The sequence below is a fragment of the Sinocyclocheilus anshuiensis genome, unplaced genomic scaffold (genome assembly GCF_001515605.1).
Source record: "Sinocyclocheilus anshuiensis isolate Anshui unplaced genomic scaffold, SAMN03320099.WGS_v1.1 scaffold1072, whole genome shotgun sequence".
NCBI classification, from domain to species: Eukaryota; Metazoa; Chordata; class Actinopteri; order Cypriniformes; family Cyprinidae; genus Sinocyclocheilus; species Sinocyclocheilus anshuiensis.
The window spans coordinates 581,531-597,494 of record NW_015548242.1 but is presented as its reverse complement, the minus strand read 5'-3'; the positions used below and the strand labels follow the sequence as shown (position 1 = coordinate 597,494).

At 39.8% G+C, this 15,964-nt stretch overlaps 1 protein-coding gene across 6 annotated transcripts in view; it reads right to left on the bottom strand.

Annotated features, from left to right (window-relative positions):
• LOC107655076 (pleckstrin homology domain-containing family G member 5-like) overlaps positions 1-15,964 on the bottom strand; it is a 51,271-nt gene that overhangs the window by 26,692 nt on the left and 8,615 nt on the right. For 4 of the 6 annotated variants that reach the window (XM_016442486.1, XM_016442487.1, XM_016442484.1 and 1 more), the window contains exon 3: positions 15,779-15,858. In XM_016442486.1, the coding sequence (XP_016297972.1) occupies positions 15,779-15,858 (80 nt within the window). Of the gene's footprint in view, positions 1-692; positions 789-2,815; positions 2,843-15,778; positions 15,859-15,964 lie in introns of those variants that run through there. The other 2 variants (XM_016442488.1, XM_016442492.1) reach the window with 2 other exon arrangements.

Here is a 15,964-nt window from a genome sequence, read left to right as displayed (position 1 = left end):
ATTAAAAATAAATTCAACTGTATAACAGTTTCACTGCAATTCATGTTATAATGTTAGAATTAAATAAAATAATACATATGCACTTATCTGTACATAGTAAATGTAGTTATTTTTAAGTGGTTGTTGACATCCTATCTAAAACGTGATTTTTTCGGAAGGCGGGCCTTCATCAAACCCGGAACTAATCGAGCCGTTTGTGCCAGACTGGGGAGAAAGGTATTGTAATCATGTAAATTATGTAATAAAAATAATGCGTTTTTCGAACCACCAAGCATGGGAGCATGTTCTAGTACACCCCCAAAACAAATTCAAGACATTGTTAAAGAGCATAATAGGACCCCTTTAAAATAAAGTGTGACCAGTATTTTTACTTCGATTATCTAAGTGTTATAAAGCCTGGATCGAAGATAAGAATTAAACAAAATCTATACATAAAAAGCATTTATTTATTTAGCATTCATTGCAGTAAACGAGCAAGTATCAAAGAGTATCACAGTATCAAAAATAAATCATGATGGCATGGTAAAATATTTCCAAGACCGTCACACAAAAAAAGTTGAAATCTGTTAGTTTGAATAAAAATCAACCCTTTAGACACAAAAAGTTCAAGAAACGGCCTGCTATGCTGTTATGCAACATTATGTTACCATAAAGCTCAACATATCATCAATTTATATCATCAGCACTCTTACCAAAGGCCATTTGAGAGTCAAGTTGTAAGGCCAACAGCAGCAGGAAATAAAGGTTGTAAAGAGAGAAAAAGAAAGAGGGATTAGGACCTCCTTGTTGTGCTTCCTTCTATTGTTCTCCTAATATGCTTCACAACAGAAGCAGCTCACACTCAGACAGAGAACAAAGCAAAAACCTGAGCCGTCATATGAAAAGTGATGATTTTTCTCTTCATGGCTACTTCTCAAACAGCTGCTTCACAAACAAATTCAGTACAGGATCAAATGAAATCCACTCAAAATATATTCAAGCACACACACTCAAGCTTAACCTTCTGAAAGGTGCCAAAACAAACGCGTCTCCATGCTGAAGTAGTGACGAAGCGCCTGAGGCGCACTTTCTGAGAGAAAACCACAAGAAGTGAGTAAGCAAGACAGAGGATATGTGCCAGCAAACCCCAACCACCAATTGGAGACGAGCAACAGGAAAATGGGCAGATTCTAGTGGTTATATAATCTCAAAAACCACACACTGAAAACTAATCATTATGAGTGAAAATGTGAAGACTTGCATTCATGATCAATTATATATTTATATATTTTTTTTATCAATATAGCTTCCAGCTGGGAATAAAGCAAAACCAGATTGCTGCTCATAAGTTAAAATTTAGGGCTAAATAAGGCTAAGAGGAATTACTGCCAAGCCAAACTGTTACTTTATCCTACCTGGGATTTAACCCCCTATTTTTTCCTTTGTCTTCTTACTTGAAATGCATTTGCAATGAGTTACAGTAAGGAAAAAATATTGCGAAAGCCAGAAGCACTCTGAAAGCTGAAACAATGCCTTTTTGTTTCTTTTGTTTGAGCTTGTCTTATTTGTTTCATACAAATGAATATCATATTGAACACTTCCAAATTAATAAGTTTTGAAGTCAAGAAGAATAACATTAACCCAGCGGCCATTGTTGCATCCCTCATTGCAATATAAAATTATTCAGGTATGTGTCACTGCTAATGATCTCCTATCAAAGGCCATGTGAGTATTTCTCATGCATATCTGTATATAAACACACAAACACTCACACACACAAAAGTCTGATGAAAAATACAATATAACAGTAATATTGTGAAATATTATTGCAATTAACATTTTGTATTATAATCAATGCTGAAAAGTTTATATATATATATATACGTATATATATATATATATATAATCTGTTCAAAGATCTGTTCAAAGCCAAACAGCACAGTAAGGTTTACAAGGCCTTGTAATTACGAAATCCGTCTTTAGTTTTGCCCCACATGACCCCCTAAAGTCATGTTAATAAAATCAGCTTGTGATTATCTTGTGCCGATGTTTCAGGCATGGAGAGGACTGGAAAAAAGTGCATTATTGTTCTCTACTCGCAGTTATCACAACCTGAACAACCTCTCAACAATTTCAAATCAGTGTACGCTCATATTTAAAGGTCACTGTAAGAAGAAAAGTGTTTAAAATGACCACAACCTGCAATATCTACGAAACAATAAGGCATGGCACTGTAACTCTGAACAAAAAGCCATTGAAGGAAAGCACACAGACTTTAGCTACCTCTTAGATGACTAAGAGAGAGAGACAGAGAAAGAGAGAGAGCGAAATCCGTCTTTAGTTTTGCCCCACATGACCCCCTAAAGTCATGTTAATAAAATCAGCTTGTGATTATCTTGTGCCGATGTTTCAGGCATGGAGAGGACTGGAAAAAAGTGCATTATTGTTCTCTACTCGCAGTTATCACAACCTGAACAACCTCTCAACAATTTCAAATCAGTGTACGCTCATATTTAAAGGTCACTGTAAGAAGAAAAGTGTTTAAAATGACCACAACCTGCAATATCTACGAAACAATAAGGCATGGCACTGTGACTCTGAACAAAAAGCCATTGAAGGAAAGCACACAGACTTTAGCTACCTCTTAGATGACTAAGAGCGAGAGACAGAGAAAGAGAGAGAGCTAACTCTGTCATCAGTTTGGCTATGCCTCATTTATATGAGAACTTTCACACATCTGTGGTAAAAAACGCTGCTCAGAGACTTTTTAATAACAACCATAAAACCTCAGCTGTCGCCGTGAAATAACATACAATAATGCATTCATGACACACACCTGATGCCGGTGTCACACACACACGTGTGTGTGTGTGTGTGTGTGTGTGTGCGTCTGCCTGTCTCTCTCCCCCCTGAAGTGACGGCTTCTGTAAGAACGGCAGAGAACGATGTAGAGTCTCGGGACAACTCGATGCTTTGAGCGCCCAACGCTCCCCTGTCTTGCTCTCCCTCTCTCCCCTTTTCCACTTCCCCTGCTTCCTTCCTTTCTTACTGGCTGCTTCTGAACAGCTCAGAGTCTGTGTGTGTGTGTGATGTAGGTGATTCAGATAGAGCAGCTGTGTGTACAGACTAATAGATCTAAAAGTGGGTGTAAGAGCAGTTGCGGTTTTCCAGCCACACCCGCTCCCACTGATTTTGCCCTTCGCAAACACAGTTGTCCAACCACCCATACAAAAAACAAACACACTAAACTCTGCCTCGCTTATAATCTTTCATTGCCTATTCTCATTCTCTGTTCTCGTTTTTACTTCAGTCATTTATCATCTACAGTGATCATGAAACATGCAAATGCATGTACTGTAGGTGTACTATTAGTGATAGGCTAAAATATTTGCACTGTAATCTTAAATCTGGCCATTTTTAGATTATCAGCAGCACTAGTTGTGTCTGTCTGGTCCCTTTTAAGGCAAGTCAGTCCATTCGGTGGCCATGTTACTGACAGACATACAAGTATAGCTCCTGTTACTGGGAAAAGACAGAAAACTACAAAATAGGATTACCAGCTAACTATCAAGTGCATTCTAATTAAAAAGAGCATGCATGCTAAAGAAACAGTGTTACATTCTCTTTTTTGAGAATATTAAGCAAAACTCTTTTTAAAACATTTATTATATTAAGAAATGCTTCTTGAGCACCAAATCAACATATCAGAGTAATTTCTAAAGGATTATGTGAAGGAAAATTCTGCTTTTGCCATTACAGGAATAAATTACTTTTTAAAATATAATTGTAATAATATTTCATATTAGTACTAAATAATTGCAGCCTTGGTGAATATAAGAGATTCATAAAAAAAAAAAAAAAAGTAATAGAAAAATCTTACCAAACCCAATCTTTTGAATGGTAGTGATAACATTGGTATCATAGTAAAATAATGGGAAATTCACTTATTTACCTCAAACAAACACATAAATAATATTGTTAATAAATAAAATTTCTACAGTGTGCATGGTGATTAAAAAAAACTTCATCTAGAAATTTTTAAGAAATAATGCCCAATGCCCATATATTTATATATAACACAAATTGGTTTAATTTATAAAAATCACATTTATTTCATTAAAAATTATACACTCACAAATCTGTGTACTAGTGGTGCTGATATAAAATGAAGAACATTATTGACACTGTAAGGAAATACATAATATTTTAAATGATGAGTAAATACAGTGGTCTGAAAGACTTGTGTCTTGGCCTTTTCCCTTAGTCTTAGTAATTTCTATCTTATATCTACACCAACTCTCTCCTGCCATCATCTACTTCAGACTCTTCCCAGAGTACACCCCTGCAGGGGGCTGGGTCATGTGGTGTCAGGATATCCTACATAAAAACAGAGTCTTTGAAGCCTGCGGCTGTGCTTACTTTGACCAAATCCAGAATATTACAGTATCAAAACCCCCTTTCTTTTACTCTCTCCATCCTTCCTCTCTTTCTTTGTCTGTGCTTTATATAGCAGGCTGATGTAAGGCCTAATAATGTCCTAATTCATAAACTGCTATGCTTTATTAAAGTCACAAGAACCTCCAAATGATAAAACGACAATGCGCAAACATACCAAACTCAAAACCCTTTATAACGTGCCATTATTGACCTCAGAAAAAAAACAAGACTATAAAAAAACTAAACAAAACAGCAAAGGATGTGACAGGTCAGGTAAAACATGCCCCAGGGACAGCAATCTCTCAGAAAAACGGGGAGACAAAAGTGTCATCATGAAGGACATTTCCAAAAGTTAAACGTCACTTTTGAATCCATTTCCTGTTTTTACTCAACCCTGAATCCACAACAACTTCCTGTGGCTATGTCTCTTGGCCTTCCCTTAGGAGGACTGGAATGTGTAAGAGGACTATAAGTGTGATGTCACTGTTTGTTGCTCAGTGAATGATGGGAAGCGCTCAAACATTTGAAAAATGTCCTGGGTTAACCAGGGTATCACATTGTACCTTTTCAGTGAACATTAGTAAACTATATTTTACATGAGATATATAGCATCTAATTAATATATTGTTTAATATAAGATATAAATGTTATATAATTAATTAATTACAATATGTTCTGCTCTATTGTTTACATATAAAGATGTATATTATGTAGATTATATTCAGATTTGGAAGAAAAAAAAAAAAGAAAAAAAAAAGTATGTTGATCCTATGCGCTCATCAAAACAACTGACATTTGGCTTTATTTCAAAGCATGTCGTCCTTACACATGAATACGCCTTAGGCAATGAAGCCAACGCATATCTGATGCAGAGCTGAAAATGACTGTAATTTTACTCTTTAGGGGTCATGCATTGTGACCTCTTTGTTCATCCAGAGTCTTAATTCTCACTTGGTGACATCAGAGGTCTCCTTTAAAGGAGTGAATGAGAAAGCAGAGAGCTGTATTTGGCAAAAAAGAGCAAACAAGAAGGAGAGAATTAGAGAGCTTCATGCTGACAGCTAGTACAGCATGAAATATGAGAGGTAATATAGGTTGTTTTCACATTTGGTCTGATGTCAGTACCACTGGGAGAAGAAGTACAACTAGGGAGAAGAAGTTATTTAAAGTTTAATCATGTCTATATATCTTGTGTCTTTCTACCACTATTACTGCCGTAAAACTGTATTGTAAACAATGACTGTTTCCAAAAGGTTTCATAAAACACTCATAATGCCTTCCATTGGTCAGGGAAACAGATAGCCCCGTCCCAAATTTTTGGCTTAACACCATTGGTAAGCCAATGTTGCCGGGCAAGGTTGGTCGGGATTTTTAAACAAACAGAAACATTTTTTGATAACGCCTCAGAAATACACTGTTTATATGTTTCAAGAAATCAACCTACAAAAGTATTACTTTTAAGCAAAAGATATAAGTATGATAACAGATTTAAAATCGAAATAATTACACACCTTTAACATAAAATAAAAAAGCGGAAGAAAACAATCAAGATTAAAATGATATTACATATAAAATCTATTTTGATTTCCTGCAAAAAATGTAATAAAACATTTTAATAAATTAAAATAATTATTACAGTATTTGTAGTTTAATTTTTCAATCTATGTATATTCAATTAAATGTAATTAAATTGAAGTTTTTTTTAAATCAGTATTTTATTTAAATATTTTGTCCATACATACAAAAATAGGATGTCCTCAAAGGGTTTTTTTGGGAGGTTATATCAGGTTTAGCTTACTTATGTGTCACCATCCTGTACCTCCTGTAGTTTGTCTCCGTGCCTCTAGAGGCCCCCTGTGTTCCCCTTAGCCTTAGTTCTTCATTGTGTGTCCTTGTTAGTGTTATCCAAGTCACCTGTGCCCTGTTTCCCCCAGTGTATTTAAGTTGTGTATTTTTCCCCTTGTTCCTCACTCGGTTTTTGAGTCTTTGCCCTGTGTTTCCTGCTGGGTCTCGCCAAGTCCTCCCGAGCTACCTCAAGTAAGGTTTCCTGAGTTTCTTTCCTTGGTTGTTTTTGTTCTCTGGTTTTGTTTTCTCCCCTCGTGGAGTTTTTATTTTCTCAAGTGGTTTTTTTTTCATAGTTTTTTTACTGTTGTTAATTCCTCGGTCGAGAAGAACTTTTGTTGGATTATTCTTGCAAAGACAATTAAAAAAAAATAAATAAAAAATCTACATTTCCTGGGATACTGCCTCGAGTGTTCCCTTTGGGTCCAACATTACCACTTCCGTGGCTCAGAGGTAAATCTCTCAACCACCACACTAGAGACCCGGGTTCAAGCCCGACTAGTGATAGAAAAACCGAGTCAGACATGAACCCAGAGACATGGTTCCAGGGACCTGTTGGCGGTGATCGCCCAACACTAATCATCTTTCCAGTGCCATGAAGCCGTTCTCAGCCGACAGGAGGAGCTGATGGCCAAACACTCTCAACTCCTGGCTGATGTGATGCGTTCCATCCGCCAGCTCTTTGAATGGCTCCCTGGTTCTTCACCTTCCTCTGCATCACCCCCGAGTGGCAACAGGCCTACTCCTGTTGCGGAGCCTCAACTACCCCCTCCCAAGCCCTTCGCTGGGGATACTAGTTCCTGCCAGGGTTTCCTTACCCAAAGCTCCAGCCCTCAAGTTTTCTCACAGGCCGCTCCAAGATTGCTTGCATTATTACCCTTCTCTCAGACAAGGCGCTCTCCTTGGCCTCTGCGGTGTGGCAATCCCAGGATGCCTGTTGTGAGTCCTACGCTGCCTTTGAAGAAGAGTTCAAGCGAGTGTTTGATCATCCAATCAGTGGTCGGGAAGCTTCCAAGCGCCTGCGTACTCTCCATTAGGGCTACCGCAGTACAGCAGATTTCGCCATCGAGTTTCGGACTATCGCGGCAGGGAGTGGATGGAATGATGAGGTGCTGATGGTCTGCTTTCAGGGAGGGTTGTCCGAGCCCCTTCAAGATGAGTTAGCCACCTGAGAACCAGCTGATGATCTCGAGTCCCTCATTGCGATGGCCATCTGCCTGGACAATCGCCTGAGAGAGCGGAGGGTGGCTCGCCGCAAGGCGTCTCAGTCCCAAGTTCCTGTGAGCAGGTCTGGTTCCGCAGTTTGTGTGCTTTCGTCCAGGGCTTCCCTGGTCCCTGAACAGCTCCATGATTCCCCAGAGGACATGCAGTTGGGTCGCTCCAGGCTCTCTCCTAACTAGAGGGAATGTCGCATGAGGGAGCGATGTTGCCTCTACTGTGGGGCTTCTGGCCACTTTCGCTCCACTTGTTCTGAGCTCTCGGGAAACGGGATTCCCCGCCCAGCTACAGGAGGGCTGTGATGGGGAAAATTAGAGCTCCTCCTACTAACGCCGTCCTAGCTGTTCCAGCCACTCTGTCCTGGGGGGGGTCACCAGCATCCGGTCCAGGCCATGATCGATTCCGGCACCGCAGGCGTCTTCCAGGAGAAACCTCTGGCATCGATTATTCCAAGGTCAAGGATCGTTGCGCCCCTTCAGTGGGAACGGGAGAGGGTAGCGCGAGAAGCCCAAGAGCCAGATCCAGGAGGTGGTCCCGCGTAGGGTTGGGAATCGAAAATCGATTCCGATTCCAGAATCGGATACTTAAGGTCAGGAATCAGATACTTGCTGTCAAATTAAGATTTAAATTCCGCCTATCGATTCCTCTGCGGTTTTTTTTTCTTCATCTGTGAGGACCAGACCTAGCGATCTGCCAGGACCTTGCTCGCTAATCTAAGCGCTCCAAAGTTTGGCTACATTTGCGATCAGAAGCCAAAAAAGCTAAGTATAATATCTGTGATAGCTAAACATGTTGCAAGAGAGGTGTCACCACCAACATGACAAAGCACTTTAATTTAATAGATTGTTAAAGATCGTGAACACGATTCAAACACCAACGTGATTCTATTCCTAAATTAAAATGATTCGTCTCTTTCATTCCTCAACCTTTGACGTGTGCAATCAATGTTGTGATCACTTCTTTCATAGGGCCCAAAATTGCTAGCGGCGCCCCTGATGGTAGCAATCAAAATAGAGTAACTCACATTTTGAACCTTAATTTGACACTTCAAATGAAGATTTATCGATTACATTGTTACGCCAGTAGGTGGCGAATAGGGGCTGTTAAAATATATTTGTCTTTGAATCATACAAGAGATTTGTTCAAGAACGCTGTACGCTGAACGAAACAAGTACATCTTGAGTGAGTCATTTAATTCAGAACCATACCGCCAAACCAAACTTTATGCTAAGTATCTATCATTTTGATGATTGTGGTCCTGACAGAACTTCCATTGGGGGGAAAAAAGAAAAAAAAAACTCAATTTATCCAGAATCATGCAGCTCTATTTTGCACACAAACAGCTCTTAAAGAGTCCAGTTTTTATGTAGCCTGTTGATTTTTGTTCATGGTATTCAGCTCCAATAAATGGTTTGCAAAAAAGAGACAGGATAAATGTTTGATATCATTATTTAATCACATTGGAATCGAAAAGAATCGGAATCGATAAACAGAATCGGAATTGATAAAATTCAAACGATACCCATCCCTAGTCCCGCGGGACGCCTGTACGTCCCTCGATCTGCCCGGGCCCGGGTCTTGCAGTGGGGTCATGAGTCTCCCTTGACGTGCCACCCGGGAACTGCTCGCACACTTGACTTCCTCCAGCAGCGGTTTTGGTGGCCGTCCATCAAGGAGGACGTAAACGTCTATGTGGAGGCCTGCCCCATGTGCAGCCAGGGAAAGTCCTCACGTCAGTGACCTCAGGGACTGCTCCATCCCTTACCCGTTCTGCCTTGTTCTGTTCTGTTAATCCTAGGGGGGCTATTATTGCTGCTCTCCCTGCTCATTCATGACAGGCTGCATGGATGGGCAGGGAGTTTTTTGCCCAGAACAGAACCATACCGCCAAACCAAACTTTATGCTAAGTATCTATCATTTTGATGATTGTGGTCCTGACAGAACTTCCATTGGGGGGAAAAAAGAAAAAAAAAACTCAATTTATCCAGAATCATGCAGCTCTATTTTGCACACAAACAGCTCTTAAAGAGTCCAGTTTTTATGTAGCCTGTTGATTTTTGTTCATGGTATTCAGCTCCAATAAATGGTTTGCAAAAAAGAGACAGGATAAATGTTTGATATCATTATTTAATCACATTGGAATCGAAAAGAATCGGAATCGATAAACAGAATCGGAATTGATAAAATTCAAACGATACCCATCCCTAGTCCCGCGGGACGCCTGTACGTCCCTCGATCTGCCCGGGCCCGGGTCTTGCAGTGGGGTCATGAGTCTCCCTTGACGTGCCACCCGGGAACTGCTCGCACACTTGACTTCCTCCAGCAGCGGTTTTGGTGGCCGTCCATCAAGGAGGACGTAAACGTCTATGTGGAGGCCTGCCCCATGTGCAGCCAGGGAAAGTCCTCACGTCAGTGACCTCAGGGACTGCTCCATCCCTTACCCGTTCCCCGTAGGCCATGGTTGCATCTTTCTCTGGACTTTTTTTTACAGGACTCCCACCATCCCAGGGCAACACAGTCATCCTGGTGGTTGTGGACTGGTTTTCTAAGGCCGCCCGGTTCATTCCTCTGCCCAAGCTGCCTTCAGCCAAAGAGACAGCTGAGCTCTTCATGAACCATGTCTTACGGGTATTTGGAATTCCCCTGGATATTGTCTCTGACCGAGGGCCCCAATTCTCGTCCCGGTTCTGGGGGGCCTTCTGCAGGCTGATTGGAGCCACAGCCAGCCTTTCGTCCGGGTTCCATCCTGAGTCTAATGGCCAGACGGAATGGATTAACCAGGATCTGGAGACCACCCTGCAGTGTATGGCGCCCAATAACCCCACCTCTTGGGCTACCTACATCATGTGGGCTGAATATGCCCACAACACCCTCCAGTCCTCGGCCACTGGACTATCCCCCTTCGAATGCCAGTTCGGGTATACGGGTATATAAGAGGCACAGGTTGGCATTCCCTCTGCCCAGCGTTTGGTCCAACGCTGCCGGCAGACCTGGAGGAAGGCTAGGAGTATCCTTCTTCAGACCTCCCAGAGATACCAACGTCAGGCTAACCGCCACCGCCGCCGGATGGCGCCTGATTTCCAAGCTGGTCAAAGAGTCTGGTTAGCCACCAAGAACCTGCCTCTCCGGGTTGAATCGAGGAAGCTTTCCCAGAAATTCATCGGCTCTTTTTGCATTGCAAGGAAAGTTAACCCTGTTTCCTATTGTTTGTTCCTTCCCTGTTCCCTTAGAATTAACCCTACGTTTCATGTCTCATTGTTAAAACCTGTCTTGTCATCTCCCTTTGAGTTGTGTATTTTTCCCCTTGTTCCTCACTCAGTTTTTGAGTCTTTGCCCTGTGTTTCCTGCTGGGTCTCACCAAGTCCTCCCGAGCTACCCCAAGTAAGGTCTTTCCTTGGTTGTTTTTGTTCTCTGGTTTTGTTTTGTCCCCTCTTGAAGTTTTTATTTTCTCAAGTGTTTTTTTTCCCATTGTTTTTTTACTGTTGTTAATTCCTCGGGCGAGAATAACTTTTGTTGAATTATTCTTGCAAAGACTTTTTTAAATTTTTTTTTTATAAATCTACATTTTCTGGGATACTGCCTCGAGTGTTTCGTTTGTGTCCAACATTACCACTTCCGTGGCTCAGAGGTAAATCTCTCAACCACCACACTCGAGCACTCGAGACCTGGGTTCAAGCCTGGCTCGTGACACTCATGGGTTCAAATTTCTCCTTGAAATATGGTACACACAAAGTAGAACTTTTCCTAGTAGCTGAGTATTATTGCTCCATCTGGTGGTAGAAAGCAGCAGTGAGGCTTCACAATCCAAAGCATTCCATGAACACTGATTCACTGAGACAGACATAAAGCAGTGACAGAGAAGACAAAGCACAGACCTGCTGCTGAAGATGAAATAATCCTTTCAATCATATTAATGGCTGTAAACGAGTCTGAGAACCTGCTAAGGGAAAGCAACACAAAAGAAGATATTTTGAAGTTTGAATAACGTTCAGTGCTGTTTGGACCCCATTGACTTTCATAGTTTGGACAAAAAACACTGGCATTTATTTTTAAAATACAATATTCCTCAGAAAAAAAGTAATAGAGGTTTAGGACAAGATGAAAAATTCATTACAATTTTCATTTGTGGGTGAATGATCAATTTAATAAGCTCATTTCATGGTTGGGAGCTTCTTGATGTCTTTAAAATTACTTTGTGAGGAAAATCCATAGCGACGAGATGCCAGGTTAACCTCAAGCCAACGGATTAAATATATTATTGAACACTGAAAAGCAATTAACCCACTTTTCTAACTGAAATCAAGCCTTTGAAGCCAAGACATTGGCAACCCTGTGCATTTTCATGAAGAAAGTGTCTAAAAGACACCATTATCCCATCTGCTAACCCATAATACTCTGTTCTGCTCCAGCTTAGTGTCTTTGTAAGCAGCATATTCATCTTTTACAAGACAAATTACAGTCAGCTGCTAATGTCTGTTTTTATTATAGTACAGTCACTGTTTAGTCTGTGTTTGTGTAAGGGATAAGGATGGCCAACCTATTTCGCAACTTTTCACACACACATTTACACATGCACACAAGCATGCAAATGCACACACACATAAATTATCAATGCATAAACACACACATTCTCACACGGTGCTAAAATATTACAGTTCCTGTTCTGTGTTGGTTTCATGTGGAATTAATCTATAATGGATCCAGTTTTGCCACGTAGTGAGAGGTCTACCCGACCGGATTTTTTGCGCCACAGAAATTGCGGGATTAAATTCCCGAATAAAACGCGGTAGCGGTCGGTAAATCTGGTGTAATTTGAACGGGAGCAGGCGGTCTAACAATATCTCGTTCCCGACGTCCATTTAGAACAGCATATCTGCGCTTTATTCTTATTGACCACCGGTACAGCTTGCACTCAGGACTGTTATGCACGTGCTGCACGCATGCTTTAAACGTCACGCGTTTTATTTGCGTGGTCTGTGTGCAGAATGTGCATAACGATGCTCAGAGCAGTCTGTACCTCTGGTAAATATATGGCCCTCAGACAGAACAGGCAGGTTGTCGATGAGTGACAGTGCAGAATAAGGATGGAGCAAAGGTTCAACTCGGTTTTGTTTATATTTTGCTTAGCCTATAATTTTAAATAAAAGATGTCATATTTATTTATTTTTCTCTGCGACACTTTTCCTACTGTGTTAACAGAAAAGTGTCAAACGAATTTAGTATTTTGACAAGAGGAATAAAAATAGCTAATAGGCCATTTTTGTACAACCTACATTTTTAGACACTTTTTCCAGCAGGTGGGTGCGGAATAGAACCTTGCGGGAGCGGGACTAAAAAAACAGTCCCACGCAGACCTCTACCACGTACTAAAATAAAGACTTATACCAATTCGTTTACACACAAGAAAACAGACAAACTTAAAGCTGAAGTGTGTAATTTCTTGCTTCTAGCTACCATTGGTCAGATAAACAGTATCACACTTTTCGGGGAAATTAATCTATGAATGGCTTGCTTACAGACAGTTTTTTTTTTTCAACTGCTTACATTTTTAAAACTTTGCCTCTTTTTTCAAAACTTTACACACAAATCCAAGATTTGCACACACAAAATGCAAAATGCCTCACATCTCTTGCAAAGTGAAGCACTGCATTCAAAATATCACATATCTCAAAAGCAAACATTTGCAAAAAACCTTTGCCATAATATTAATTCTTGTTAGATTTTTGTGTGTTACATATTGTGTGTTGTGTTTTATGAAATTGAAAAGGCCGAGAATTAGCATATGGTTTTGCAGATTTGGTGTGTGGTTCTCAGTGGTGTTTGAGTGTCAGGTTTCAGAAATTGTGTGTGTAAGATTTTGTGTGTAAGCAGTTGAAAAAACTATAATAAACCTGGCATTGTATATTATGAATATTGCTTTTATTTCTCTTTTACAAGTCGTTTTGGATGCAAGCGTCTGCTAAATATGGAGGTCTGTTTCCACCATGGATTTAAAAAGTAAAGAAAGTTTATTGCGACTTTTTATCTCACAATTCAGCCTTTTTAGCAATTCTGTCTTGTGAGAATTGTGTCTCACAATTCTGACCTTTTTTTTTGCAATTCTGAGAAGAAAAAAACATCAGAATTATGAGTTATAAACTCAGATTTGCAAGAAATAAACTCAATTAAAAAAATAAGATATAATCTCAGAATTCTAACATTCTTTCATCCAATCCTGTTTTCATCTTACAATTTGGGTTAATATCTCCTAGTTCTGATCTGATTTTTATTTGATTTTTTTCAGAATTCTGAGTTTACATCTCGCAGTTCTGGGTTTATACTTTATCTTGCAAATCTTACTTTTTTTCCTCACAATTCTGAGTTTACAAGCGATAATTCAGACTTTTTTCTTGCATTTGCGAGTTTATGACCACACAATAAATTCAGATATAAATTCAGAGTTCCGAGAAAAAAATCTAAATTGTCTTTATTTATTTATTTCCCATGGCCAAAACAAGCTAAAAGCATAAATATTAATGTACTTAAAGCTGTCTGAGATAAGAGTATTTTAACATTAAAAAATACACACTTCACATTTAAATGTCAGCTAGCAGGATGAACAGTTAAACGTCAACAGCAAACTATCGTCATCATCTTTGTGTATTTTCACCTCTTGACCCCTTGCAGGAGACAGGAAGAACAAACCTACATGAAACTTGTAGTGCACTAGAGACAAGCCACAAAGACCACAAAACATAAACTTTGTGACTCATACACGCACACTTAAACTCTCCTTCGTTCTTTTTCAGCAGAAACCTTTTCAAATAAACAAGAGTCCCTCTCATCTTTCCATATTTTAAGGGTAATGACATAAGTGTGTTCCTGGTTCAGATAAAAACATTGGGTACATTAAGTTAAGTCTGGCTTCGATCAGAGAGGACTAGAAACAGAAGTGTTTACCCAGAGACTCTTTTCAAAAGCTTGCTAAAGTTCAGAGGACACTGGCAGAGTTGAGCTGATAGGAAATGTAGGACACCAAAAAACAAGCAAACATCACTGTGATGTCCTATAATGAATCAGACATGTTCTGTGTAAACAAACTTTATTGGTGTCCTTTATACAGGTTTATCTGTATCCAGAGTTTAGTGAAGAGGGCTGTTACTGGCAATTATTTTTGCATACAGAAACTGTTAGTACTCTCTCATCTGTACCTGCTCAACAACATAGGCTGCCTTGTTGGTCTTACTAAACAAAAGATTGCTAGTCTCGGAAACCAGGTTTGATAATCTGCATTATTTTGGACAATAATCATCCATTCATTTCAGATATGAGCTGTAACTAAAATCTGACTTGCACATCAGTTGTTTCTGCAATGTTTAGGGTTTAGATGTTTAGATTTTTTAACTGAAAAAGGTGTTTGCTTATATATTCAATAAAAATAAATAATTAATATATAAAAGCTTAGTCAACTGAGTAAATAAATTCAAATAATCATACTTAATTTCATGTTTTTTGTTTTTTCTTAATCAATGCTTCTCAACTGAATTATCTGATTTGTCTCTCTCTCTCTCTCTCTCTCTCTATATATATATATATATATATATATATACTGGCACATGTTTTTGTCCAATTTAAGGTTACTGTATCCAATACATCAGTATTCATATTGTGGCTGCAATATGATTTTAAAGGTAAAGGAGCACCTGTTAAAATACAAAAGTGGAAAGTGTCGGTAATGAATAGGCACCAGGTTTGCCAGTGATAAAAAATGGGAGTGACTGATGTTTAAAAGAAAGAGGGACACAGGAAGGAATACACTGACTTTTTAGTCAAACCAGTTTGGCAATGGTCCCAAGACAATAAAGTGCAATCAAAAACAGACAAACAGAGAGACATAAGAAGAGAGACCGTGTGTATAAAGGGAGAGAGAGAACAACAGGAAGGGAGAGACATATTTTGTTTTGTGTAAGCGTGTTTAAATGCGAACAGCCTCATATACCCTACAGTAATCTCTCTTTTCCATGCCTGCACCCCCAGACTCCCAGGAGAAGGCTGGTGAAACGTCGCCTATAACATCATATCCGTCCTCTCGCCACTGAACTTTCAACAGCACAAAGACAAAAAAAACTTTTGTTTTTCCTGTCAGTTCCCTAAGCACACCTGCTGACAAATGATTATTGTGCTGGAATATTCCATGTGATAAATGCAATTGGCATGCCTGGGATTTTTGTCCATAAGAGTCCACGAAAACACTAAGAGGTAAACATTTACCAGCTCGCTTCGCCCCTACAGGGCTTCCCTGTGACACATTCTGATGGGTTACCTTGGAAGCAAGCCGCCGTTCGGGACAGTTGGGATGCTGACACAAGATGCCAGTTTTCTCCTCCTGTGCAGGCTTCTCACCTAAAACAACATGCAAACAGAGGTTAAAGATCAATCATATGTGGGAGGGAATTAAAAGTAAGGTCAAGTGGTAAGCCAAACTGGAAAGGCTTAGTCACGTTGGGGG